This window comes from Tachysurus fulvidraco, chromosome 2, assembly GCF_022655615.1.
Source record: "Tachysurus fulvidraco isolate hzauxx_2018 chromosome 2, HZAU_PFXX_2.0, whole genome shotgun sequence".
In the NCBI taxonomy this organism is placed as follows: domain Eukaryota; kingdom Metazoa; phylum Chordata; class Actinopteri; order Siluriformes; family Bagridae; genus Tachysurus; species Tachysurus fulvidraco.
Genome location: NC_062519.1, coordinates 34,273,316 through 34,299,748, shown reverse-complemented (window position 1 = coordinate 34,299,748; position 26,433 = coordinate 34,273,316). Strand labels below are relative to the sequence as shown.

At 38.5% G+C, this 26,433-nt stretch overlaps 1 protein-coding gene across 4 annotated transcripts in view; it reads left to right on the top strand.

Moving 5' to 3' along the window:
* The window catches only part of arnt2 (aryl-hydrocarbon receptor nuclear translocator 2), a 96,115-nt gene that overhangs the window by 57,350 nt on the left and 12,332 nt on the right, over positions 1–26,433 (top strand). For all 4 annotated transcript variants that reach the window (XM_027162152.2, XM_027162142.2, XM_027162132.2 and 1 more), the window contains 5 exons: positions 2,640–2,791; positions 20,035–20,110; positions 22,733–22,856; positions 24,803–24,902; positions 25,643–25,784. In XM_027162152.2, the coding sequence (XP_027017953.1) occupies positions 2,640–2,791; positions 20,035–20,110; positions 22,733–22,856; positions 24,803–24,902; positions 25,643–25,784 (594 nt within the window). The remainder of the gene's footprint in view (positions 1–2,639; positions 2,792–20,034; positions 20,111–22,732; positions 22,857–24,802; positions 24,903–25,642; positions 25,785–26,433) is intronic.

Genomic DNA, 26,433 nt, shown 5'->3' with positions numbered 1-26,433 from the left:
AAACAGAAAGGCTTTGGTCCATTGATCAGTGATGAAAGGCCTTTATGGGCCTTCAAATGGATGTTTTTGATGGGGACACCTGATAGAAAATCACTTCCCCTTAGGTTCTTTGCACTGTTTTATATGGAATTGAAAATTGGCCTGGTGGATTCGTATAAAAATGTAAGTCAAGTTCAAGTAGAAAAAAATAAGATTTGCTTCAGCAAATAAGTTATTGAAGTAGGTTATGAGCTTAGCATATGTGTTTGGAATTGTTTGTGTTTAGAATTGTTCAAACTGTGAAACTGCTGAAGTGAACTGTGCCTGGTAACTGAATTTGGTGGAAGTGGAAGTTGTTTTTGCTGCTTGGAGAATTCTTAAATTGAGATGCTTGTTTTCGTTCACATTGTCAGCAGTTGTGCAACAACGAAACGCTGACATCAGTCTTAATAAACGACTTGTGATGGAACTATGGCATAATCATGACCACTTCAAATAGACAGCCAAAAGGACGTTGCAGATAGTGACTTTTTAATACCGTATGTATGTCTTGCCATTTCTTTAGTTGGGTTTAGTCGGCTGGCTGCCTTTATACTGGTAATGGATCTCCCTGTGTTAATCCTGTCAGTTATTTGACATTCTGTGGATTACGGTGATGAGTGATTATTATGGCAGCCTGGGCTATTGCAGTTCAGTGGTTAAGGTCTTGTTCTTGTAACCACAAGGTTGTGAGGTCAAACTTCAAGAGCCCTGTGTTAAGCCCTTCATTCTTAACTGTTCTTGTGTTTCAATTGGATTCTGCCCCAGTCCAGTTGCTACCACATGAATAAATAGAAATGTACTAAATAAACTCATATGAAGAGCAAATATGTCTTACTGACTCTGGCTTAATACTGTAGAATTGTAACTGTTAATGACAGTTTGATCCTTTTTAAAAGACTCATCTGAAAAAGATCAGAATCTGTTTTTTGTCTTTAACGTTCAACCTATGGTCGAGAATAGCACATGGCATCCACTCTACTCTCTCTGTGGTGTTTTTCTTTGTGGTCTGAGGTGTGGTGAGCCGTTTGATTTGTTTAATCAAGGCATTCCTCGAAATGCAAATGAGCTTTGTTTTACCCAAGAGAAGCTGCTTTGCTTTCTTGGAAATAAAAAAAAACCCAACAGTCTCTCATCATCATTTTTCTCTTTATTTATAGCAATAGGAAACATAAGCTGCTTGTGCTGATGTTCGCGGTCTCTAGACGGAAAGAATGCAGACGTTAAATAGTGCTCCGAAGTTACTAAGTTGAGATCTTGGATCAAAGCCAAGCAGTTGTCATGGGTTGATGCAGGGTCATGTTAAAGTGGCATTTGTATGTAGAACAAAAATAAAACACAGAGATTAAATAAGTGCATGGGTCTTTGATGGGTTTTTTTTGTATTTATATAATATTTTTTGGTTAAGATGTTTTTCTGGGATCTCAATAGCTGCACTGGTACCATCGCACTGGTATAAAAAAGTGTGTATCAAAATGTTAGTTGACATTTAGTGTCAGTTAATGACAGACAAGATCATATGACTTTTCTTTGCCACTTTATATTTATTGATTGATAAAGGAGGTGTGGCTTTTGTACCTGTCTCTGTGAAGGAGGTGTGCCTTTTGTACCTGTCTCTGTGAAGGAGGTGTGGCTTTTGTACCTGTCTCTGTGAACGAGGTGTGGCCTTTGTACCTGTCTCTGTGAAGGAGGTGTGGCCTTTGTACCTGTCTCTGTGAAGGAGGTGTGGCTTTTGTACCTGTCTCTGTGAAGGGGGTGTGGCTTTTGTACCTGTCTCTGTGAAGGAGGTGTGGCCTTTGTACCTGTCTCTGTGAAGGAGGTGTGGCCTTTGTACCTGTCTCTGTGAAGGAGGTGTGGCTTTTGTACCTGTCTCTGTGAAGGGGGTGTGGCTTTTGTACCTGTCTCTGTGAAGGAGGTGTGGCTTTTGTACCTGTCTCTGTGAAGGAGGTGTGGCTTTTGTACCTGTCTTGGTGACTGATATGTGGTCTATAACTTTCAACACAGTAAAGAAGGTGTGGCCCCAGTGCTTGTTAGTCCCGGTGAAGCAAACATGGCCTCTGCGTCTGTCATTTCGAGTAAAGAATATATGGCCTCTGTTAATCTGTTAGTTCCATCTCCTTCTAGTCTTCAAAAGAAAACTCAAAACACTAATTTCCTTTTATACTGAAGCTTTTTACATGAAATGGAAACAAGTTGCATCGTGTCAAAGGACATCATGTCATGGTAAACAGCTTTTTGTCATATGTATGTATAAATATGTATGTTTTCAATCTACTGCTTCAACCGTATATTTGTCTGATCATTAGTAATGGGATGACATTGGCCTGATCTCTTGGTATCTGATAGTTTTTTAGATATTTTCTGATAAATCCCAGAACATGAAAACAGGTCCTGCAGATAATCACAAGATGCACTAGATCATTCCTATGATGTGTCATTTAGCAGCAGAGGTAGTACTTTTAGTTAGTTTACTTAGCACAGGGATATTTTCTAGTATAAGATTCTAAATGTTACTTTTTCTCCACTTTTTAAATCCCATTTTCCACAAACCTGGTCTAAACCTGCTTGTTTGTTTTCATGCATGTTTTTAATGAGATATTTGTTCTTTTGTTACTCCACAGGTTGTGAAGCTGAAAGGTCAGGTCTTATCGGTTATGTATCGTTTCCGGATGAAGAATCGTGAGTGGATGCTGATCAGAACCAGCAGCTTCACCTTCCAGAATCCATACTCGGACGAGATTGAGTACATCATCTGCACTAACACGAACGTCAAGTACGTATTTTTGTTTTGTTTTTTACTCACATTCTTGTCTTTCTTGTGAAAAAGAAGGGCTTGAAGTTTGTTTCCGACAGCTTGAAGGGTGTGTAACAAATTATGGCTCTTGGTCCTCTTCCAAGTGGACTATGTTTTACTTTGTTGTTTAGTGGTGACACTTTTATAATTGTCTGGACCAAAAGCTCTACTTGTATACTATAAGTAGGTCATTCCAAAGAGAAGACAACTAGAAAGATATCATTTTTGGACAGTGTTAGTGGAGTCATTGGTGCTAGTTGGGGAGCTATTCTCACTTTTCACGGTTGATAAACTAGTGTGTAGTTATAAACACAAACTATTGAGCTGTCAGAAGAAATTGTGCCTCGGGTGCCCTTGTCCTTTAGCAGTTAATGTGCAAACACCACAAGATTCTCTCTCTCTCTCTCTCTCTCTCTCTCTCTCTCTCTCTCTCTCTCTCTCTCTCTCTCTCTCTCTCTCCTCTTATTTTCGTTCCTTTAAGCATCCCTAAATAAAATTCTCTCTCTGTTGTCAACAACTTAAGTACACTAGATTATGAGCCAGATTCCAGAAGTTTGTTTTTCTTCCACGGTGCCTTGCTTTGAAACCAAATCTGCATGATTTCTCCCAAGCTGAATAACACGGGCTGTTTTGAACAGTGAGTCCATCCAGACATCCTCATCCTCCATAACGGACATTTAGGAGGAGCTTTCCATAATCAGTGCCAGTAGTCTGGAGCTTGCACAAAAACAGTCCAGTGCGTGCTTCGGGGTGGAACCCCTTACATAATGTCAGGTAATATTTAGTTGAAATTGATTTATTTGGGTGAGTTAAACACACCCCCTTATTTTTCTTCACTCTGGGTCATGTTTGCTTTGGTCCCTCTGGAGCACACGTTTCTTTGTTACATAAACAGCAGAATCTCGCTTTGACTCCCTTACCTGTTAGTTTCCTTCTACCATAATATACCTCGGAAAGTATGTCAAATTATTAAATAGCATATTGTAAGGCAGTGCATGTCTCTGTGGAAGGAAAAGACATGACATTTAGACCATTCACTCACTTTCTTTCCTGTAATGTGGTTAGTGTGTGTGGGAAAATGCCTGAAACTAGAACTTCTCAGACTGGAATAATTAATATTTTACAGTCCAGTATCAGGGCTTCAGTCCAGTATCAGTGAGTCTGTGCCTACTGTAGCCTCAGAGTCCTGTTCTTAGCTTACAGAAATGGAAACCAGGATCATTTTTGCTAACCATGTTAGCAATGAGGGCTTTTTATAGCTACTGTCAGCTTCCTTCTCATGTCGAATGTACAATATGATTAAATAAGGCTCTTCTGTATTTTAAGCATTGTACCTCTGATTGGCTGAATGAATAATTGCATGATTGAATGTTCATCCAGTCAACAAGTGATGATCAGTGATCAGATGATCAACCTGATGGTCATTAAGTGCATTTAATGTGTTTCAGGGTGGACTTTTCCTTTATGGTGTTATATATGAATGGGGTAGCATACTTACCCCACCACTAAACAAGTTACGATTGTAAATGTTATATATGCTAAAGTAGTGTCTGGTAAAGATGCTTGAAATGGCCACTGTATTGATGGAGGATACAGGAACATATACAGGCTAGGTGGTGTGACGCACTAAGCCAACTTCAAAGAAATAACAAAAACGAATGATGACTGATATTTTCCCACACTGTCTCGCTATTTTTAATTCCATTTAAAATGGTGGGAAAGAAATCTGAAAAATGCATTATCCCAAATGCTTTAGCCTTTTTAAAAATTAATTAATTTGTTTGTGTCTTCCTTTTTTTCTTAATAATATTTTTGAACAATTCAATGCTCTGTCTGTGTGGAAGCCAGGGAAAACCCTTTTCTAGCATTTTCTACCATATACAGATTATATTGAAAATGAAAAACTTCTGAATGTACCACATATTTTAAAAGCAGCGCAAAAGGGAGAAAATAACATGTTTAACCCACATCCCCCGAGATCAAGCTTACTTGCAGCATTGAAACACATGCCTCATCATGCTTGATAAATTCGGCGACTTATGTTGTATTAGCTAACTTCCTTTCATTGATGTCTTTAATTAAAAAAATGTTTGTCCATAGTGTTGCTTTGCTACTCTTCTCTGTTTTAAGGATGGTACGACTTTGCAGGAGCAAAATAAACATATTGACTGTGTATTGTTATAAAATTAACATACATTATATATTGTTATATAAACTCAACTCGATTTTCTTTGTATTCCACAATTCAGCCACGTATTTTTTAGGTACTTTACTAGCCGTTCTGTCTTAAAAACGGTTTGTGTTAAACTACTAGCATAAATCACTACAGCGTATCGTCAAATCATCGCAGCCGTATGTTTCTCATACGTCTCATTCACAGTACAAGGCTTTGGATGTTCTGACTTCTGGCTAGATTTCTTTCATTTCTTTTCTTTTGTTATTCAACACCAGCTTATCTAGTGTTCCTGTGATAATATCACTAGCTTAATATATTAGTAGCAAAAATGGCTGCAGCCATGAAAATTCGAATCTTCCTGCAATCAGATCAAATCAGCTGTGTGGGAGTATTTTATTACCTTAAAGAAGCCAAAGCTGAAATTAAAGCTGATAGCAATCCTTTCCTCCCCCACTGGTCTTTCAGTGTTGGTACTTTTTCCATCAGTGCTGAATAAGCACAGAAAATCTCTCACTCACATTTCAGTACCATGAGGTATTGAAGGATTCAATCTTTTAGTTCTCTTTTCCCTTTTTGTTCTTTTTCATACCCAGGGACCTCCATCCTGAAGAAATGAATCGAAGATGATAAGCATATATATTTGTATAAATTGTTTAAAACTTTCGCTCGAGGATAAAACTCCAGCGTATCATGTTCAATTCAAGACATATCTACCAGAGTGCTGTTTGGAATTTAAAATCGATTTGTACTTTAATGCTTACTACCTAACCACCTAAGCATTTGCACTTTAATACTTGGTTTGAATGTGGTAGCATAATGTCATGTTTAAGTGAAATTCTCCTTGTGTGTAACAAAATGTCAAACTACATCCATGTTTCAACATGAAAATTAGCAATATAGAACAATAAATAAACAGTAGAGTTCTGTGCATGTGAACTTTATACCCCGGTTTGTCTCTCTTCAGCAAGAAGATATCTAAGGTCGGTGGTCACGCTGATGGCATCACACATTTTCTGGAGTCAGTGCTTACTGGAAACCACTTTGGTGCCAGTTCTGAGTAACACCCTGATAGCTACATAAAATATTGATGTATTATTTTATCATATGGTGAGGCATGTATCTAAACAAACATAGCTAAAGATAGATTTTAACACCACTGAGAATACATTAACACATTCTGTTTGACATGAAATGCACTGCTCAGTATAGAAGGTGAGATATGTCAAGGAGAGATGCACTAAATAAGCAGAATTTTGTGGACACTTGACCATCACACCCACAAGTGCATTTTTGAACATCCCATTCCAGCTGTTATAACAACCTCTACTCTTCTGGAAAGGCTTTCCACTAGAGTGAGGCTGTGGGGATTTTTGCTCTTTCAGACATACAAGCATTACTGAGGCCAGGCTCTGATGTTGAGTGAGAATGCCCTGGGTTCGGTCGGTGTTCTAGTTTAACTCTGAGGGGTTCAGAGGGGTTAAGGACAGGGATCTGTGCAGGACGCTCACAATCTTTCGTTTCAACGTTGACGAATCATCCGTTCATGAAGCTTGCTTTGTGCACAGATGATTCTGGAACAGGTTTGGGGTTCTTTGTTTTGAAGGGAAATTCTAATGTTTCATCCTACAAGATTGTTCTCAACGGTTGTGTGCTTCAAACTAACTTTGTGGCAACAGTTTGGAGAAGAATCTCTTATAAGTGTGACAGTCAGGTTTCCAGATACTTTTGTAAAGTGGTGTTTTGGTTTTTTTTTGCTTGCTGTGCTCACTTCAGTTTCTTTCACTTCTGAACCGATATGCTGAGCTGAACAACCAACCAAAAGAGCTCCACTTCAGCTCTCTATCTGTGTCCTATTTGAGAACGCAGTAGGAAGCTCATAAGCTCACACTGAGAGTGAATCGTAGCAGATCCATATGCACTGATGTCTAACTGATACACTGATACACCAGAGTGATTCCTTTACTTAACTCTTTCAGACCAGATGTGTAATCTCCATATAATCCAGCAAGATTTCTATGTAAACATTTACATTATATTGAATTAGTTTAGCTTTTTTGGTAGACGTTTTTGTTAACGACTTGCAACAAATCACAGGTATGCAGTCAAAGGCCATACTTAAAGATATAGCAATGGCTTTCTGAGAGTAAGTTTTAGGCTTCGCATACTTTTTGAATGCAGAGTCCTAACTAATATATTTATATGTTTCTATGAAAACAAAAGAAAATTCTGTTAATTAATTATTTTATAGTACTTGGTAATAACATCACAATGAGCATTGCCCTACCAAACATCAGCTGAAGAGAAAGGGATATTTAACAAGACAAGAACTTCATGAGAGTGCTCATAATGTATGATCTGCGTGTCTTTGACCGTGGCCTGGTTGATTTGAGGTATTTCAGAAACCGCTGATCTCCTGGGATTTTTGTGTGTAATATTCTCTAGAATTTATACAGATTAGTGTAAAAGGCAAAAAATAAACACCCAGTGAGAGAAGAAAGAGGGCAGATGAGAATGCCCTGGAAGGCTAGGGTAACTAAAATAATCACAGCTGTGGTGAGTAGAAAAGCATCTGTTTTTCTAACCTTTAGTTGTTGAGTTTTAGTGAGTCTGCACCCGTTGTCTCCAACCAACCAAAGATTCTTGTTCTTGGTTAACAGCCATGGATCATTATTTGGATTTTCCACTGTTGTTGCCCTTTAGGCTCAAGATTCAACTCGTTCTGCTCTCTGAGATGCTAGCTCATTTATATTAGCTGCTCCTGACTTGTTTTTATTTTATTCATATTTTTTTTTAATTAGACTTACACCTAATAGTCTGCTGATGTTTTATTTACCACTCTTGTGAACGCAGGTAACAGTTTTAGGCTCTCTGACTCATTCCACTTGATATATTGTGTGTGTGTACTGGCAAAGACCAACACAGTCCTAGACTTGTGCAGACAGGGGAAAAAATATGAACAATATTCACATTATTTATCATCTTCCACCTCAGGCTTACTCTCTGATAATGAGAAATAGCTATAGCTCAGTGTCATGGAGCGAGAGGGTGTATGCAGTCAGGTTTATACAGCTGCTGAGACTGTTTGCCAAGGTTTACAGGTTTAGCAGATATCATGTAGAATGGCACCAAACTAGAGAATAATGGAGATTAATATTACATTTGTGTTTATCATTGGCAGAAGGGTATATCCAATTGAAATGAAATTACAAATGAGACAGAATGTAATGCAAGCAGTTGTTTTTTTTTTTTTTTTTTTGGGAAATGGTAGCTAAAAGGAATAGGTTAGCCAAGCCATATTTGGTTTCTGTTGTTTACGTTTTAGCACTGAATTTATGAGCTCTTGAATCTTCTAACAAGTAATTGATGTTTTTGGATGATATCATCTAAAATCTTTCTTTGTTATTCCTTTAATAAATATTTTAACCACATTCTCTTATTCGTTAACGTCACATAGTCTGGATGATGTCATTTAGGACAATGTCTGACTTATTGTGATCTATAAACATGAACAAATATTCAGCTGTGGCTGATTAATGGGGGGTGTTTTCATTGTCTCTGACAAAGTTTAAAAGATTTGTAAGTATTTACATTGGACGGTTGTCTAGCGTCATAGCTGAGATATGCAGGTGTGCAAGTAGATTTTCTGGCTGGTCTGTTCAGATTATTGAAAACACATATGTGTAGCTTATACGTCAGACTTCGCTCGAGTGGAGGTATCACAGGACTGCATGTCTCATAGTTCTTGAAGGTCAGCTCTAGGGGATGTTATAGAAATTTTGCTTTTATAATAATGTCCACTGGCTAGAAAGTGTATAGACCACTGCTTTTAGGTGGAAGGTGGTTGCTTAGTTAGTCATGAGTTCAAATCCCAGGATCACCAATGTGCTACTATTGGGCCCTTGAGCAATGCCATTAACTCTCAGCTACTCATTTGAATAAATGAGATCAATGAAAGTTGCTCTGAATAAGGGTGTCTGCCAAATGCTATTAAACACAAGGCTTTATGGACGGAAGGAGCAGTTTTGTTTTGTTTCATTTTTGTTTTTTGAATAATGTACACTATATGGCCAAATGTTTGTGGACAACTGACCATCACACTCCTTTTGTAGACTTTGTAGATATGTTATGGAATTGCAATTTCCCTTCACCGAAACCAAGCGGCCCAATCCTGTTCCAGCAGCACAGTACCCTTGTACTAAACCAAGCTCCATGAACACATGTTTTGCTTTAACTGGTGTGAAAGAATTCAACTGTCCTGCACCGAGTCCTGACAGCAACCAAACTGAACACCTTTGGGATGAACTGTGACACCAACTATGTGCCAGGCCTCCACGCCCAACATCACGCCTGACCACACTAATGCTATGGATGAGCAAAGATCTCTAGGATAATGCTGCAGAATCTAGTGCAAAGAGGTTATAACAACAAAGTTTTTATAGCACCCCTTCGGCCGACCTTTAAGGATGAGATGCAATCTTGTGAATCAGAGGATGGCTAAGAAAGCACCATTTTCAGTTCACTACCAACACGTGAACTCTGGATCACATCGGATTTGATATTGTTCTAAACTACAGGCCAGTATTATCTGTGATGAATCCCAGTCAATAATCACTGCAGCATTCAGCTATTTTGTAGGACAGAAGATCGAGTTGCTATGTTGCAGCTGACACTGCAGGGAGGATTGTGCAGACTGAATGGGTTGTGCCATGGAATTCATATGAGATCTTGGTGTTTTTTTTTCTAATGCATTTCTGTTTGTTCTGGGTTCATTTTTAGGTATGTGTATTAGAGGAGGGGTGGTGTTGAATTTGATTACAGGAATTTCCTGGACTGGAATAGTAGAGATAAATTAATAAATATATTAAATATGGAAAACAGTTTGGGAAAATATGTACAGGTCTATGAGCAGTATCTATAATAGTGCATTTTTTAGCTCCATACCAGATATGATCCGATATGATGTGATTTGTTTATGATTACTTTAAATCGAAAGTGTGTGTTAGTGTGCGGATCCGGCTAAATTAAGTTTCCCATAAGCAATGAAATCATGCGTTGTCAAGAAACATAATATTTTTATGTAAACTACAGTATACATCATATTTTTTGTTTAAATCAGACTGCTCACATATTCCTTTTTTTTCCCCATTGCTTGGATTTATACTCATGTGCAATATCTCTGGAATGGCAATTAACTGCTGAATGTTTGCGTTTGCGAAACTAAAGTGGAGTAGGTGATACTAGGCACCGTTTCTTTGTGGAATCTGATGGATGATGAGCCCAAAGATCCTCCCAGACTTCTCGAGGCACGTGACTGGATGAATCTCAATCTGAGCTTCGCATAGAGAGGGGGATTTTCTGTGAAAGCGTTCATCACCCCGTCACTGATTATTTTCTTATAACAGCACTGCCTGTAGCATTTTATTCCTTACATAACATTTGTCCAGGCATTAAGAATTGGTGTAACACAAGGGCTGAAGGTAGAGTTTATTAGCCACATTTGAGGTGGCACATGCACTCTTGCCCTGCTTAGGGTGTGTTGATTTTTTTGTTTTTCTTGCACTTTTTGAGTCCACACAGAATGATGCAACTGCTTATAATAAGCACAAATGTTTATTGCATAAGGTATGTGACTGTGTCAAAATCCCTTGGTCAAATTATCTCGAGCATTTGTTCTACCTTCCTGTTGTTCAGAAAGAGGATATGTCTGAAAGCACTGCATACTTTGATACTTTGTACTTTGATCTAGTTGGGAAGGGGAAAAAAACCCATCAAAACGAAAGAAGCCAGAATGCATAGTGTTCAGCCAGCAGCATGAAGGGGTTCTTAAACGGCTTTTGGTTTTGCGGTGGGTGTAAGAGATGAAATGGAAGTGTGTAAGAGATGATGTTTCAGCTGTATGTGGGCAGGAAGGCGTCTTGGTGGCTCAGTATATCAGCAGAGATGCCGCTGTTTCGGTTTAGGCCGTGCAAAAGATGGAGTTGCGTTCCTGCTGAGAGTCTTAGCGTTACAGCAGCTTCACAGTGAGACCTGCTTACTGTCTCCCAGCATGGCACTGATGCTCCCACACACACACACACACACACAGGCATAAACACTGTTCTCCTTTTGGCTCTTTGTCTCAGAGGTTCGTCCAGATCAGTTTCACTTGGAGCCAGCTTTGTCGATGAGACATATTAGTTGTCGTACTGTCAGAGAGTAGAAAAAAAAAAGCTTGGAAGTTTGGCATGATATTAAATGCATAAGCAAAGCAAATCCATTTGAATTTTAATCCCTTTTCAGTACATGTAAAAAGTGTATTTTTCTCTAGCATCCTAATGCAGAAAATGTTGTAAGGAGTGCATCTTGGAGATATGGAGATGCTCCTGGGAAAAAATATGGTAATCAACACCCACTAGTGATTGATGTAGCACAGCATGATTGACATGGTGCTAAAAGTCAGGCTCTTGCAGCATCTTCATGAACTACGACTTCCCATGGTCCTCCCTTGGTAAAAGTTCACACCAGCAAGCTAACATTTCAGATATTTGCTGCATCATTACCTAAACTCTTCAAGAATCACAAACCAGTAAGAAATAACAACAGTAACAGCACATCACCTAGAATGTTTCCATTTGTTGTGTCATTCAGTATATATTATATTTATAGTTACCTTTAATGCTTTTTGGCTTTCTCTTAAGGTTAAAATGACTAAAAAAGTTTGACAAAATTTGTCATGTTACTGGAAACCCAGAAGTCTCACATTCAAAATTTTGACGAGTTTTTTGATTTGATTTCTTGCAAATCTATTCATCAAGCTATGCTATTATAGAAAATCGAAACAGTACACCAATTGTATGGAAATGTTCTGTTTGGCTAGCATCTTTACATGCTCAAATTTAAACTTATTCCTAGCAAAAATAGTGTGTTGTTTCAGTAATAGTGGCCAGTGGTGGTCAAAGTGCTGAGCTACTAACTAAACCTCCAGAACTGCCTGAGAACCGGCGATGCTCTCTAGATGAAGGTCGGGATGGACTCTGCTCTGTAGTTAGATCGAGTTTTGCTTTAGCTGTGGATAAATGCATTATGAAGAGTAAAGTTATTTGACAGCTTTGCGGTGCACTGCACTGTATTTTGAATCATTTGTCAGTCTTTTCACCTCACTGTGCATCTCCGTGCCATCATTAGCTAGCTCAGGAAACAGGCTTTGATCTCAAATAACGGGGCTCCAGCTCTGCAGTTTCTGATCACCAGCGGTGTCACTGTAACTGATCAGATCATGTTCAATGAAAAACATTTAGTCACTACTATCAAGAAGAAGAAGTAAACAACTTCTGGTGAACTCTTTCCATATGCTTGGGTCATTAGGGTCAGAGGGCCATGTTTTTCTCACTTTTTTCTTTTTTCTCTATGCATGCCTATTGTAAACCCACATGGAACTCATACAAACTTTTTGGACACGCTGTCAAGATGCTGTGTCCTGCTCTCTGATCCCTTGTTTTCTATTTCACTCATTCTTCTTTCTCTCTTCTCTCATGCAATCTCATGCAAGCATTGATTAGTAAGCATGACTGCAGTAAGTGCAACATCCTACAGAGTACAAAATATAACCATGCTAACTAAGGTTATAATAATCGGTGATGGTGTTGTTGAGGAGATGCTGATGCATTAAATCTTAAAGGGCAGGCTGAAATGGATACAGAAAGAGTTTATTATGACAAACAAAATTGTTAATCGTTTAACACCGACACATGGCTGCGGATGCAGTACTCACAATCTGAGTACAATGTGTTGATCCATAGATTAGAGTGGCAAGAGCAATAGCCTCAGGGCAAACAAAATCTGTCACGCTGAGAGATGCATTTTGAACACTTGGAAACAAGAGAGTGGTTGTGGAAATATGCTTCTCCTCAAACAAAGGAATTGTCGTATGTTGCTTCTGCCCCCATCTGTTTCCATGACAATCCACTACTTCCCATCATGTGGTGGAATGTAGCACCATATGATATTTGGGCCTGGCGTCATGCCAATCACCGTTCCCCGTCTCTCATCTCATGAGCCCCTGTCCATCCAGACACCCACACACACCGCGTTTTATGAGCTTCTATTTTCACGCTGAGATAAAAGCAGCCGCGCCTTATCCGAGTCATTTTTCATACCGTGAGATCACAGCAAGTTTTACTTATTTATTTATTTATTTTGTCTTGGAGAGGAGGCTGCTTCAGAGCTTGGGCTTTCTCTGGAAACTTGGATGTGCTTGTGTTTTTGCTCTCTCTGATTCATCTTTTCTTTTTCTCCCTGAGGTTCAAGTGGGGTTCAGTATGTTGGGTGCTATCCATGGAGGTCCATGTTCCTTCCAGGTGACCCAGTGTCCTTTGCTGTTTTTTTAACCCCCTTCCCCTCCTGGCATGCATTGCCTGTCCTTACGGGTTCATGTTGGGTCTGTGTCTGTCTTCAGGAGGAAATGTAAAAAGAGCACTTGACATTATGTGGTTTTGGAAGTGCACCACTTTTTCCATCAATTTGAATACTTGAGTTTGTCATCAGGTGTTTCGATCTGCAGCGTTTTAGAATTTCTGTACATAGCTTACGGTTGTACTTCAAGAATGCATAGATTTTTTTTTCTTCAGTCAACACTGTGTATCCAAATCTGCTCAAGCTTTGAAAAGTCATAAGTGTTTTTCTTCCATTTGGGTTTTTTTTTCCAGATGAGCCTCCAGAATGTTCGTGAGGAGACAGAGAGAGCGTTGTGGTGTTATGGCTAGTTTATTGTTTTTGAATCATGTGGTGCACAAATGCAGTTTTTGGCTCTAGATGAAAAGTCTACAATGCAGTTACATTTGTACACTTACTAATACAGAGATTTATTATATGCTCTAGAAGTAGATTTATGTAAATACATTACTACAATTGACCTGGAAAATCGGGTTATTTCCATGCCGAATTTATACTTTTTAGTGTTTCCTGTACTTTTCTTCCACATATAAACCACCATCTGTTTGTCTCTATGAATGAGTCATGCAGATACCAACATTTTTGTATTTGTTACCAGATTCTGTACAGAATATTCTGTTGAAGGCCAAACCTTTGCACGCCTGCCCGGTTGTGTAGTCACCGATATGAGATGTTGTCACCCTGTGTAGTGTGTCGAGGCTCAATAACTCTGAGATGACCAGGATCTCGTATTCTATTCTTGTATGTGAGGCTATTGAAACATGCACAATGTTTTATTCACAGTATGTATGTTTTTTCCTTCTGGCTGAGGTCATCAAATGCCATAAGTTCCAATTGCAATGCTGAGCAATTCCGATCAAACTGGGAGCTAAATCTCTCCAGAACCAGTGTGACTTTTCACACTATTTGCATGAGTGTTTTGCAGCTATAAAATAAAAAGCTATGATATGGGCTGAGCTGATGGTTCAGTACGGTTTATGCTTTAAAATCAGCGAAACAATACACACTAAATGCTTAAAACATACCCAAAACTTAACCTACAAGGCACCATGTTAATGACTTTTATCGATATTAATGCCTTTCATTGAGCTTGTTGGTTATCAATTGTTTTTTTTTCCCAACAACTAGATAGGAAAAATCACAGGATAGCTGACATCCCCCCACATCTCATTAAACATGGGCTAGGGTTAGGACAGGGCTTAAAAATTTCCAGCATTTTCTATCATTTTATCATTTTCTATTCAGCAAACAAGAGGCTGTTGTGGATAAGATACTTTAGCTGCTAGAACATAAGCAATGACTAACACTAAAGCTTCATCACAGATGCATCCATAGCCTTAAAGTGTCTTTTTATTAATAAATAAAAAAGATTTGATTGTAAGTTAGAATTGCTGTGGGTTAAGCAACACCTGTCTTGCTCACTTATTTTTGCTATATATTTGTTATGGAATATGAAGCCATTTACCCATTTGAGTAACTCAATAGTGCCATGTTATAAGACTGGATTATATATATAAAGCCATACAACATAATAATCTTATATAAATCTTTATTTGGCAGATTCTTTTATATAATGCAACTTGATGGCTGTGCAGTGGCAGCTTGAAAATTTTGGCTTGGAGTTGCTTGAAGATGACCTTGCATGGCCTTACAATCAATAGTCCAAGAACATCAACACTGAGCCAACACTGTGTTGGTTTCCCTCCCTCGTCATCACTAGAGCTAGAATAAATCCCAAAGCCATTCATTTCATGTCACTATTGGACCATTGGTGTATTTTACACATAAATACACTGTTTGCTACATAATTTTTAGTCTGCAACCCTGCTGAGCAAAGCACAATCCATTTCCTACAGGCAGATTAACACTGAGCCAGGTTCACCTCTGGCACACTTGCCTCCCTTTGGGCCATGTCCTATCACTGCTACTGTTAGCTGAACTGGGACCCAGCACTGTCCTGCCAACTGCAGATGATTTATTGTTATCAGACAGCTGAGGTTATAGATAAAACTGAGCCCCATGCTGGGTCTACATAAGGAAATCTGTATTCTGGCTCCTGCCCCAATGTCATGAAAATCATAGCTAGCAGGAGAAAGCAGTCAGAAATCAGATTTGGGATAAAGCTGGACTGTTGCCTCCATGTGTCTGGCAACTATAATATCTTCAATAAAAAAAAAATCTTCGAATTGGAGAGATACTGCCAACATCGTTTTAGTGCTCATGTGGAAATGTGTTTTTTTGGTAGAAGCTGTGGATGTTCTTGCCTGTGGATCCTCTAAGTTGTGCTACAGTGGTAATGAGTATGTTTTCCTGATGGAGAAAAAAACACCTTGTGGTATCAATCATTATTTTCGAGAGATGTGTCCATTTACCCCCTAATGTGGACTGTTATAGGATTTTTTTTCCCCCTCAGTTACTATGTTTAAAGTTCAGAGTTTTGTCACCTCTTTGGTGTGTGGAGAGCTGCAGGGATCCCACAGAGCAGGTCTGATTCTCATTCTGTTGCCCCTTTCTCCACAGACACACTGCTACAAAGAACCACCTTGCATTTCTACGGTGGAATGCATTTGTGCAAAAAAGATAAAAGTCCCTTAGCTCCTATTCAGTTCATTGAGAGAGTGCCAGTTCAATGGTTATTTCTTCCTCAAGCCAATGATTGATCAGTAAAAAATGAATTCTATTCAATTCAATTCAAGTTTATTTGTATAGCGCTTTTTACAATAGTCATTGTCTCAAAGAAGCTTTACAGAACATAAACATAGAGCAGAAGGTAGACATAATTAATGATAAAGGAAATAACGAATAATAAAAGAAATAAGAATTAACAGAATAAAAATTCTAGGTTATTATTAGATGTATATAGTTCACAATGTGTATGTATTTATTCCCCTATGAGCAAGTATTTATTATGTATTTATTCCCCTATGAGCTAGTCTGATTCTGAGCAAGCAAATTCTACACGTACTGTAATAAAGATGGTCATGTAAATGATTTCAGATGCTTAAGCTAGAGTTCCAGTGTTCATGGAGACAGAATGACAGAGCGATGTCTGCTTCTGCTGGGACCTTTCCACACTTTCTGTTGTGGATGATCCACATTATCCAGATTCCTGAAAGACTTGCACTTACTTCACTGGATAATCTCACCTCAGTAATGTATGCTTGTGCCTGACAACAGTGACTATAATAATAAAAGTCCTTCCTGTGTTAATCCCACGACTCATATTTACAACAGGTTCATAGCGTACATCCTTTAAACATTCTCAGTACTGTTTGACTTTCCAGTATGCATCTGTAGAAGACTAATGGTTTATAATCGTACTATCCGTGTAACCTAGAAAAAAGATGCATTCTCTTTTGAGTCTGGTTCCTCACAAGTTTTCTTCCTCATTTTTCACCAGTAGATTTTACTTGCTGCTAAAATGAGAACCTAAAATGAAATCAGGGAGATCCTTTTTAGTAATTTTTATTTATTTTTTTTTACAAAAAGCTGTTGGAAGTGGAACGGATTTGCCGGTCATGAACCAACTCTTTCTTAGAGAAAAACAGAAAAATGTGGAATAGCTTCAAATCCAGCACCTGCATTTTGTCAGTGGAAAAATATGTCAGCTCAGTGGTTCTGCGATGGGTAACTTGAAGGAACTGCTAAATGCATTTGATGGTCAGATTAACAAAGGACCCGATTTTAGTATCAGAATATCATCCTTATTGACTTTGAGTAGAATGGTATTGAGGAAGTCCAAGTTCAAGATCAACCCATATTTATGGAAGGAGGACTTTTACAGTTGTGTGCTCTCCAGAGTCACATTAATGTCCAAAACATTTACATGTATCATATATAAAAGACTTGCAATTGAGGCAGAGCACAATTCAAGTGTTGAACCGAGCAGATCAGGGTTTACAGGTCTTGCTTGAGGCAAAGTAGAAGCTCACTGGCAAATTTCCAGTTTTCTAGCTCAGGACATGTATGTTATAGCACAGCGCTGTTGATTTCTCTATATAACATGAAGGCTGAGACAGTACTTTGGCTACAGTAGTAAAGTTTTCTGTGTGGAGATTTAAATGTTTTTAGAGGTTAAAGCTTCTTCAGTTGCAGCACATGGTAGCAGTCACAGGTAAGACTTTTCTTTAAGGTTTTGTGACCCTGAGGGCCTTGTGGAGTCTCTGAAATGTGACCAGCTGCATTTTTTTTCTTAATTAATTCAGAGAGTTGTTTGTTTCCTGTGAGCAATTATTGACCTCTCCAGTTGTCACTAGAGGGCCTAGGCTGTCCAAGGAGGTATTTAGTTTCAATGAGAAAGGGCAGTAGCCAAAATGTACAGCCTACAGCACGTGATGTACTACATTATACGTTTAACTTTTCTTTAAAACTTTTACAGAATATATTCTAATATTTTTAATAGGAACAAATACAAATACAGCAACAACACTCAGAGATGTTGTATGAAAAAAAATGAAAGGTTGGGTTCATGTGTTTGAACACTGTAACAACAGTGAAAACTTTTGCAAGGCAAACTTTGATCATTGAAGAAATTTGTTTTGTCTGTAGATGTTGGAGGTTTTTGCTTGTGGATCATATAACAGAGTTGTGCTACAATGGTCATGACCATGTTGTATTGACAAAGGAAAAAACAAGGCGATGCTTGTGGAATCAATCATTATTAACGAGAGATGTGCCCATTTACCCCCTCATGTGGACTATTATAGGATTTTTTTCCTCCACAGTCAATATGAAAAAAGTCCAGAGATTAGTCACCTCTTCTAAGTTTGTAGAGCTGCAGGGGTCTCACAGGACAGGTCTGATTCTCACTCCGTTGAATTTTCTCACATTTCCACCAGCGGACTGCGTTGGTGCTCAGAGATAAAGTTTGTTAGCTTTTGAAATATAGCTCCAATTCAGTTCTGTCAGGACCACTTTGTCACAAGGGAATTAGATGATATGCATACAGTTAGTGTTGGCGGTATGGTTCTGTTCTGGGCAAGAATCCACGTGCCCGTCCATGCGCATGCATGGACAGAGCGGGGAGAGCAGCGACTAGAAAATAGAATAGACCCCCCCGTATAACAGAACCACTAGCATGCATGTATTGATAAGCTCACTTACACGTTTTTGGAAAGTAATAAATGAATGGATAGATAGATAATCAAATAATTAGAGAGAGAGGGAGAGAGAGAGAAAAAATATGTGGAGATTTAAGACAACTGGTACAGCGAACACGGGTTCCGGCGTGGTGGAGTCGGGGTTGGAGGAGGGAGTTTAGATCGCGGCAGCAGCGAAGCGCTGAACGGCTCTATGAATGGGAATTTAAATGGTCGGGTAATACGGATGTCGTAACCGGATTGGTGCACGTCGTGGACAGCTGATTAACAGCTGATGCACGCTTGACGATGTGGCCTGCCAGAACTAACGCGATGCTTGATTTCTTTGAGATTGCCAGTCTAATGGATTTACAATTAATTCTTTTCACACTGTAATGATGGTGGTAATATACTGTAAGTGATTTCAGGATGCTCATTGGTACAGTTCAGATTGTTTGTTTGATGTCCATTAGGTGCTAGGATTTTTTAGCAGGTTATCAGCACAAGCTATGTGTGCTAGAAAAGAGGCATCAGCATACAGTATATAACTCTATATTTATATATATTTTTGTATTTAAACACAGATTAATGAATGCACTAATTAGTGTGAAAATTGCAAGAGGAATGAAACTGTAGCTTTTATCCTATAACAGCAGTACTATCTTATTTTATTACTTATTTAGAGCGTTTTGTCTAGTTTTGGCAATTAGTTGTGTTGTAATGTAAACGTTTTGTCTACAGTGAATATATGTCTAGATTGAGTAAGAGTTTATTTATTGAAAGCCTATGTTTTGGTGACCTTTGCGTTGTTTTGGTGCAGCAGAATCAGTGTAGCTGTGTGAGGAAAGTGAGCATTGGAGTTCATTTTAAGCACTACTATATTTCAGAAGCTGACTAAAACATTTTTTTTCTTCACTATGGATTGATGTTTGAATCCAGAGTGGTTAAATTGTAGGGGAGGATGCACTGTGACAGCGCTAGTATAATTTGACAGAAATGATCCCTTAGTAAATGATATCATGGGGAAAAAAGTGGTGGTGGTTATGATAATGATAGTTATACAATAGTTTCATACTTATTTATGGGGAAATGCTTTCATTTCAAATGTGTAGAATATATTCAGAGTCAAGGCATTTACAAACTGTAGGTTAAAGATCATTTAACTTGTATTCATTTTGCTATTAAAGCAAAAAGCAGCGGATCGTACTGAGGCTACGAATCGGAAGAATACATGTTTTCTTAATACGTACAGTTTATATAATCATATTTGACATTATGTTGAGTTAAAGTAAAACGTGTCTTTAACTTTGAGAAGAATCTGAATTTGTCAGAAAATCTGAGAATCTGAAAATGTATATACAGAGTACTGTGATGTCATAGGGCAAAAAAATACATGCAATACATCTCTTTTTTTGTTTGTTTTTTATAATTGATTCGTTAAATATATTGAAAGAACAACATGATGCTGATGTTGTGGTGCAGCTGGATTTGTCTTGACTGTGTTTTATATGTATATGTGTTGTGTGTGCTTATTTTAGGCAACTCCAGCAACAGCAGCAGGCAGAACTGGAAGTTCACCAGAGGGACGGCCTGACAGCGTATGATCTCTCACAGGTACTGTCTCATATAGACATGCCTACACACAGACACAACTCAGCAGAAAACAAAATTATTAGTAGTCATATTTTTTTAAATTACACCAGCTTTGCTTAGGTAATGTTTTCTGTAAATTCTGTAAACCTCAATCAAAGCAGAGTATTATTTTGGAGCCATCACATTTATTGACATATGATTTGTGTGTGTGTGTGTGTGTGTGTGTGTGTGTGTGTGTGTGTGTGTGTGTGTGTGTGTGTGTGTGTGTGTGTGTGTGTGTGTGTGTGTGTGTGTGTGTGTGTGTGTGTGTGTGTGTGTGTGTGTGTGTGTGTGTGTGTGTGTGTGTTATTTTTGTGTGAATTTGCCTGACTTGAAATTCTTGCATTATAGGCAATTAATGGTCTAAAGCGAGAATAACATCTCACGTTTGTAGGCTAGCCATGAAGAATTAATATAATTCTGCAAAATATTTAATCTCTTGTATCATAACATCATTAAGTTCTATTTATTCTATAGAATTATATCCTTTACTATGAGCCAAACCTCCCAGTGAAAGCCACCCGCATGCAAGGTTCGTTATTCTCTGTGCATTCAGAGCGTGCTACTAAAGTCGCATGAGACACACGCTATGGAGTATCTGCTCTAATCTGAAACATGCCGCTAGGATATAGCACTGAAATTGGGGCATAGCCATGTAGTGAAGTCATGTGGTGGTAATCCGTTTTCGACATGCGTGTCCTCTGGCATCTGTTTGATGCATGCTTCTAAGTGTTTGGACGTATTTGAAATTGTTTCAGGGCTCTCCTAGAGCTTTGTTTGTACGCCGTAACCAGGTAACACTATCAGAAGGATTGTGCGTGTTAGGGCTCGCGGTGTGCCAATGCTAATTTTCAGCCCCTGATGCTACTTTGGATTAACAAACCCAGACTTCATAAAAGCTGTAAATCCATAAAGCTTTGTAATTCCTTGAGAAGCAACAATACGTATAGTGACCCTGCAATGTGTGTTTTAGCCTCACAAATCCTAAACAGGATTGTGTTGTATTCTAAATAAGGTAAGTCATGTGTTGATGGGTTACACGTTTGGAAGAAAATAGCCCTTAGTGGTTATGACTTCTTGTGCAGCATTAAAAATAAATGACTAGTTTTCCAAATGATTTTGCTTTTTTACACACATTTTCGAACAGTGAGGCTTTTTCAAAAAGGAAACAACACTGTGAAACACCTCCATCATAGTTTATACACTGGATTTCCAAAACTAATCCAATCCAGGTGATTTCCAGGTGTATCCGAATTTGCCCTCAGCCATGGAAGCTGCACCACAAACACTTTTGAGAGGCAACTCAACTACGCCATCTCTATCGGCCTTATTTCCCCCTCTGTTTGATGGGATTTCCATGCCTAATTAAAAAAAAACAACACTTAAACACAGCTTCTTAAAGCTAACAACATGGCTGCTATTGATGAGCACTGTAAGCTTTAAGAGCTTATGTCATCTTTGTAGGCTTTGTGTAATAGGTTTTACTTGAATTAAAGTTTACTTAACAACGCAGACAAGACAGTGTAGACACAAAAACTGGCACATAAGCATCACTAAACCTTGGCTAATAATGGTTTTCTTTAATAGGAAGAGAGCAGTTCAATAGCCAGCCATGTTAAAACGAGAATGTGTTTACATTTGCAGTTCACTGATTAGCCCTTATCTCTAAAGCTCATTGTGTCACACTCTAAAAGGTTACTTTTTCATACAACAGACCAGTATACAAAAGTTTTACAGATTGCTGGCCAAAAGCTTCATAATCTAAAGTAAGTCCTGCAAAGTAAACTTACTGTAAGGTCACATACACTCTGAGGCTGAGACTAGGGTCAGTGTTAAATTAGCTGTTTGAGAAATCCTGATGTGAAATCCAGATATCCTGTTCACTTACTCTATTATAAGTAAGGGGAATCGGGACACACTGTTGTCAGATAATGATTTATGCTAAGCTGGTGTGATGTGATGTGATCTGACGCTGAAGTTGAAGTGTTTTATTGGTTTTATACCACTGCAATTTGCAATGCTAAAAGGATTGTACCTTTTATAGTTTGTAGTTTTTACAGTTGCATTTAATGTCACTTATAACAGCTATAACTTTATAATAGCTATTCACTCTCAGGCTTAGTTGACAAAACAATCAATGATTAAATAAATCGGATGGATGGATGGATGGATGGATGGATGGTTGGATGGATGGATGGATGGATGGATGGATAAAAATATAGCTTATAGCTTTACTTCTGACTGTTACAAAGCATTTACCATGGACACAGTTTCCGGAAACATGTCACCATGCTAGAAACTTCACCATTCCACATTGGACACATTTTTAATCATTATATGTGGAGCACCATTATATGTCTTTTCATTAGTTAATGTGAGAGAAAAGAAGTATTACAATGTGTACATCAGTATAAATCCATGATATGCCTTGCTTTCCGGTTAGAGTTCATTAAGCTCCACCTTCTGAAGGAACAGAAATCAGCATTGTGTATTTTATTCCACATGTTAACACCAAACTCCTGACACATGCAGGTAACGTGCTTTACAGTTGAGCCATTGTGTGGCTGTGTATGATGTTTGTGTTTGTGTTTTCTGTGCTTGCAGGTGCCGGTGGGAAACGTGGCGGGCAGCGTTCATGAAACAGGAAAGAGCATTGACAAAACAGAGACACTCTTCTCTCAGGAGAGAGATCCACGTTTCAGTGACATGTACACAGGCATCTCTGGCTGTACGTACCAAAAATCTACTGTTTTTTCTTCACATGCTGTTTGTAATTCTGGGAAAGTTTAATGCCCTAAGGTGTGTTACAAAAGGTGGCCCGAGCTGAGTTTCTACCGTCACGGACATTGTGAGATTCCCCAAGTGGTTTAATAATGAGGATTCTTTCTTTGTATGTATTTTTTCTCCTCCGTGCTACAAGGTCTTTCTCCTCCTGTCTTCTGACCTTAAGGTTTTACTGAGGAGCCAAGAATCCGACATGCAGGTCATTTGAATTTTTAAGTAGCATCTAAGAGAGCAAGTTGTAAAGAATCCACAAGAAGAAAGTGAGAACCAGTTTTGTGCAATATAAGAAAGACCTGAGCAGGGAGAAGTCTATAACTCTGTCTCTTATTTTATAGCAACCACAGTCAAGATCATTATTTTCATAGTGTATATTAGGAATCCTGCTAAGAAGTACTTTTAAGAACTGGCTTTTTTTCTAAAGACAAATAAATTCAATACAGAACTTGAGCAACCCAAAACAGGCAGAAATTTCATTTTTTGGCCTCTGATACGAAGAACCTTGTGATAGCTTCCCGATCCAGCCATGTGAATGATTTCAGTATGTTGTTCTTTTGTCGAACGCATTATTACAGGCTGTGAAAATTTTATGGGGAGAATTTTACTAAAAAGTATTACTTTCCATTGGGCGTGTATTTTACATTGTTCTGTATGCAACTAGATATTTTACTACTTTTTCAATTCTGTAAACTTTCTTTGCTTTAAGTTCATACATTTAGCTAATTTTCTTTCTTTTAAGTCAAAATGATTTTATATTTTTTTGACGCTCGTCAAGTAATGAGCGAATCATCAAAGGTATTTTGAGTGTTGTGCGAAGTAAACAATAGGGTTTGTAATAAGTTCATGTTATACGTGAATTATGGTTATTACCAGTTGTCAAATCTGACATCATGTTAAACAGTTTCACAGCAGCTTTCTATGTTTATGTGATTTAACACTCTTTAGAGCACAATGTGAGCTAAAATAATGCAGATATGTTTAAAAGCTGAACTGTGGCAGAAACTGCTGTTCACTAACCCAGATCCTTAACTGTTAAGCCAATATTCACATAAATTTCTAGCAAAATACACATAAGAACATGGCTTTGCCGGTCAGAACTAAAGAAAAGGGGTCAGCCTAGTTCTCTTTTTCTTTTCTTCTCCTCATCCAGTGTTCCATTTTTCCTCTCATACACTCTCTTTTTTAGCTTAGCTTATACTATAACGTGATACTTACTGACTCTGTAAACACATTCTCAATAATGTCTTTCTGATAAATAACACATTTAATGGATTTGGCCTTGGTTTCATTTTGGATTTTGCTCTGTATAAAAAATAACTTTTTATGCATTCCTTTCATTTTCTCCACCGTTTTTAACCAGTAATTAATACATTGATGCCAGAAAGCTGCAACATGTTCTGAACTAGGTTATCATAGCAGTTATTGAAACTCTTCCTTTGTTCCTTAATGATGCTGATGTCATGTGCTAGAATTAAGAGAAATGAGCTTCCAAGAAATCCCATTCACATCCACAGTCACGTAATTCACTTTTAGTTTAATAAATCCCAAGCAATAACTCAATCCCTGCCCTTAAATGATAATCGCAAGGGAGTTTATAAAAAAAAAAAAGTCAGTAAGGAATGCTGTATTATTTCCTCTGTAAAATGAGCTGCTGGGTATCTGATCTCTGTGCTTCCTGTCGGTGTGATATATCTGTGCTCCTGATGCAGATCGTCCTTGATTGTGCTGCATGGACCATGATGCAAAGCCTGTTTTATGAGCTATGATCTGTCCTCTGTGAGCTGATAAGCCGGTGGTGTATTGCGTTAGGCAGCAGGATCATTTACTTGCTGTGTGTGTGTGTGTGTGTGTGTGTGTGTGTGTGTGTGTGTGTGTGTGTGTGTGTGTGTGTAGCGGATAAGAAGATGATGGTGCCCTCGTCCACTGCAGGAGGACAACAGCTATATTCCCAAGGCAGTCCTTTCCAGCCAGGACACTCTGCCAAGAACTTCAGGTAGGGTGTGAGTGTGAGTGTCAGTGTGAGTGTGTGTGTGCACTTTCAGCTAGTGTGTTTCCATGAGCTCCTTTTTATAGGGTATTATCTTTTAACTTGCACACCCTACTGTTGTTTGTTCTGCCTTAGACGTAAATGAAGGGATAATGGATTTTATTATTTTAGCGCACATCATCCACTGTGCATATTCTATTATTAGTCACTAAATAATGACAGGATTTATTCTTGAGTCAGGGACTCTACAGGGAAACAGATGCTCAGTGGAAATCCCTGTAGATGAATGAAACCCACGCAGAGTGCATAAAAACCCTAATTCACTACCACATATAGGATTTTCAGGGGATTCTTTTTAAACAGCTTTTTATCTAAATTTGTAAGGTAGAGCTGTGATCAGGACTTTTTTCCCCCTAAATCTAACAAACTTAGCCTGCTCCGGCAGCTATTTCTGTTTGTTCACTCACAGCATTATTATTTCAAATCAATTAGTTCAATTCCTCTAAGATATAAACAAACCAGTTCTTTAAACTTGGGGTAAATCTGAAACATTAAATAGTGTTTACAGCAGCTATGTACTGTAGACTACGAGACTCTCCTGCTTGAAAATATGAAATTTGTTAACCTGCACTGCTAGTATCAGTTTTTGCGATGAAGAAACGGTGCATTATGGGACTTCCTCAGCCATCCAGTCTACAGAATATGAACAATTGTGATCCTTCCTCTGTGTAATGTGTGTGTTTCAGCTCTTCGGTAATCCACGTTCCTGGAGTAAATGACATCCAATCATCCGCCGGTTCAGCCGGGCAGAATTTGGCTCAGATTTCCCGTCAGATTAACTCCAGTCAGGTGCAGTGGTCAGGCAGCAGGCCACCGTTCTCTGGTCAGGTGAGAGTCAAACTACAAAGTGCCCTGTATTACCTTAATGGTCCATGTCTTTTATTTTCACTCTGCCATACTGTTCATTCATTATTAACTAATGTACAGAGGTCTGTCACACTTCCCTCCCATTCACCTCTGCACTATTACGTTCCAAAGGACTTTTACAAAATCCCATGCCATTTCCTGCTGTGATATTTTGCCATTTCCTGCTGTGATATTTTGCCATTTCCTGCTGTGATATTTCCACATAAACTTTCGTCCCTGCTACATCATTCTCTTCCACACTTTCCCGCCAAACAGCCACATTTCCTTCCTGTTTGCTATTTGCTAATGTTTCAGAATTCCCTGACATGTTTGGGTTACATTTAACCAATATGTTTCAGTAAAGTTGTAAATGTTTTTGTAGACCAAATCAAACTAGAACATTTTTGCCAGATTTTCATCTTTTGTTAAAGCCGATTTTGTTAAAGATAGATACAGATTCAGCTGTTTTGCAATTATCGATGTCCACAAAACTCCATAAGCAGAAAATCTCACAGAGCACTGAAAACAACCAAATAATTACCAACGTGTGTGCTCTAAATCTTTCCATAATGCAGCTCAGCCATTGTAGATGCTCAACTCCTCCTCCTTTCATACAATAACAATTCTTTTG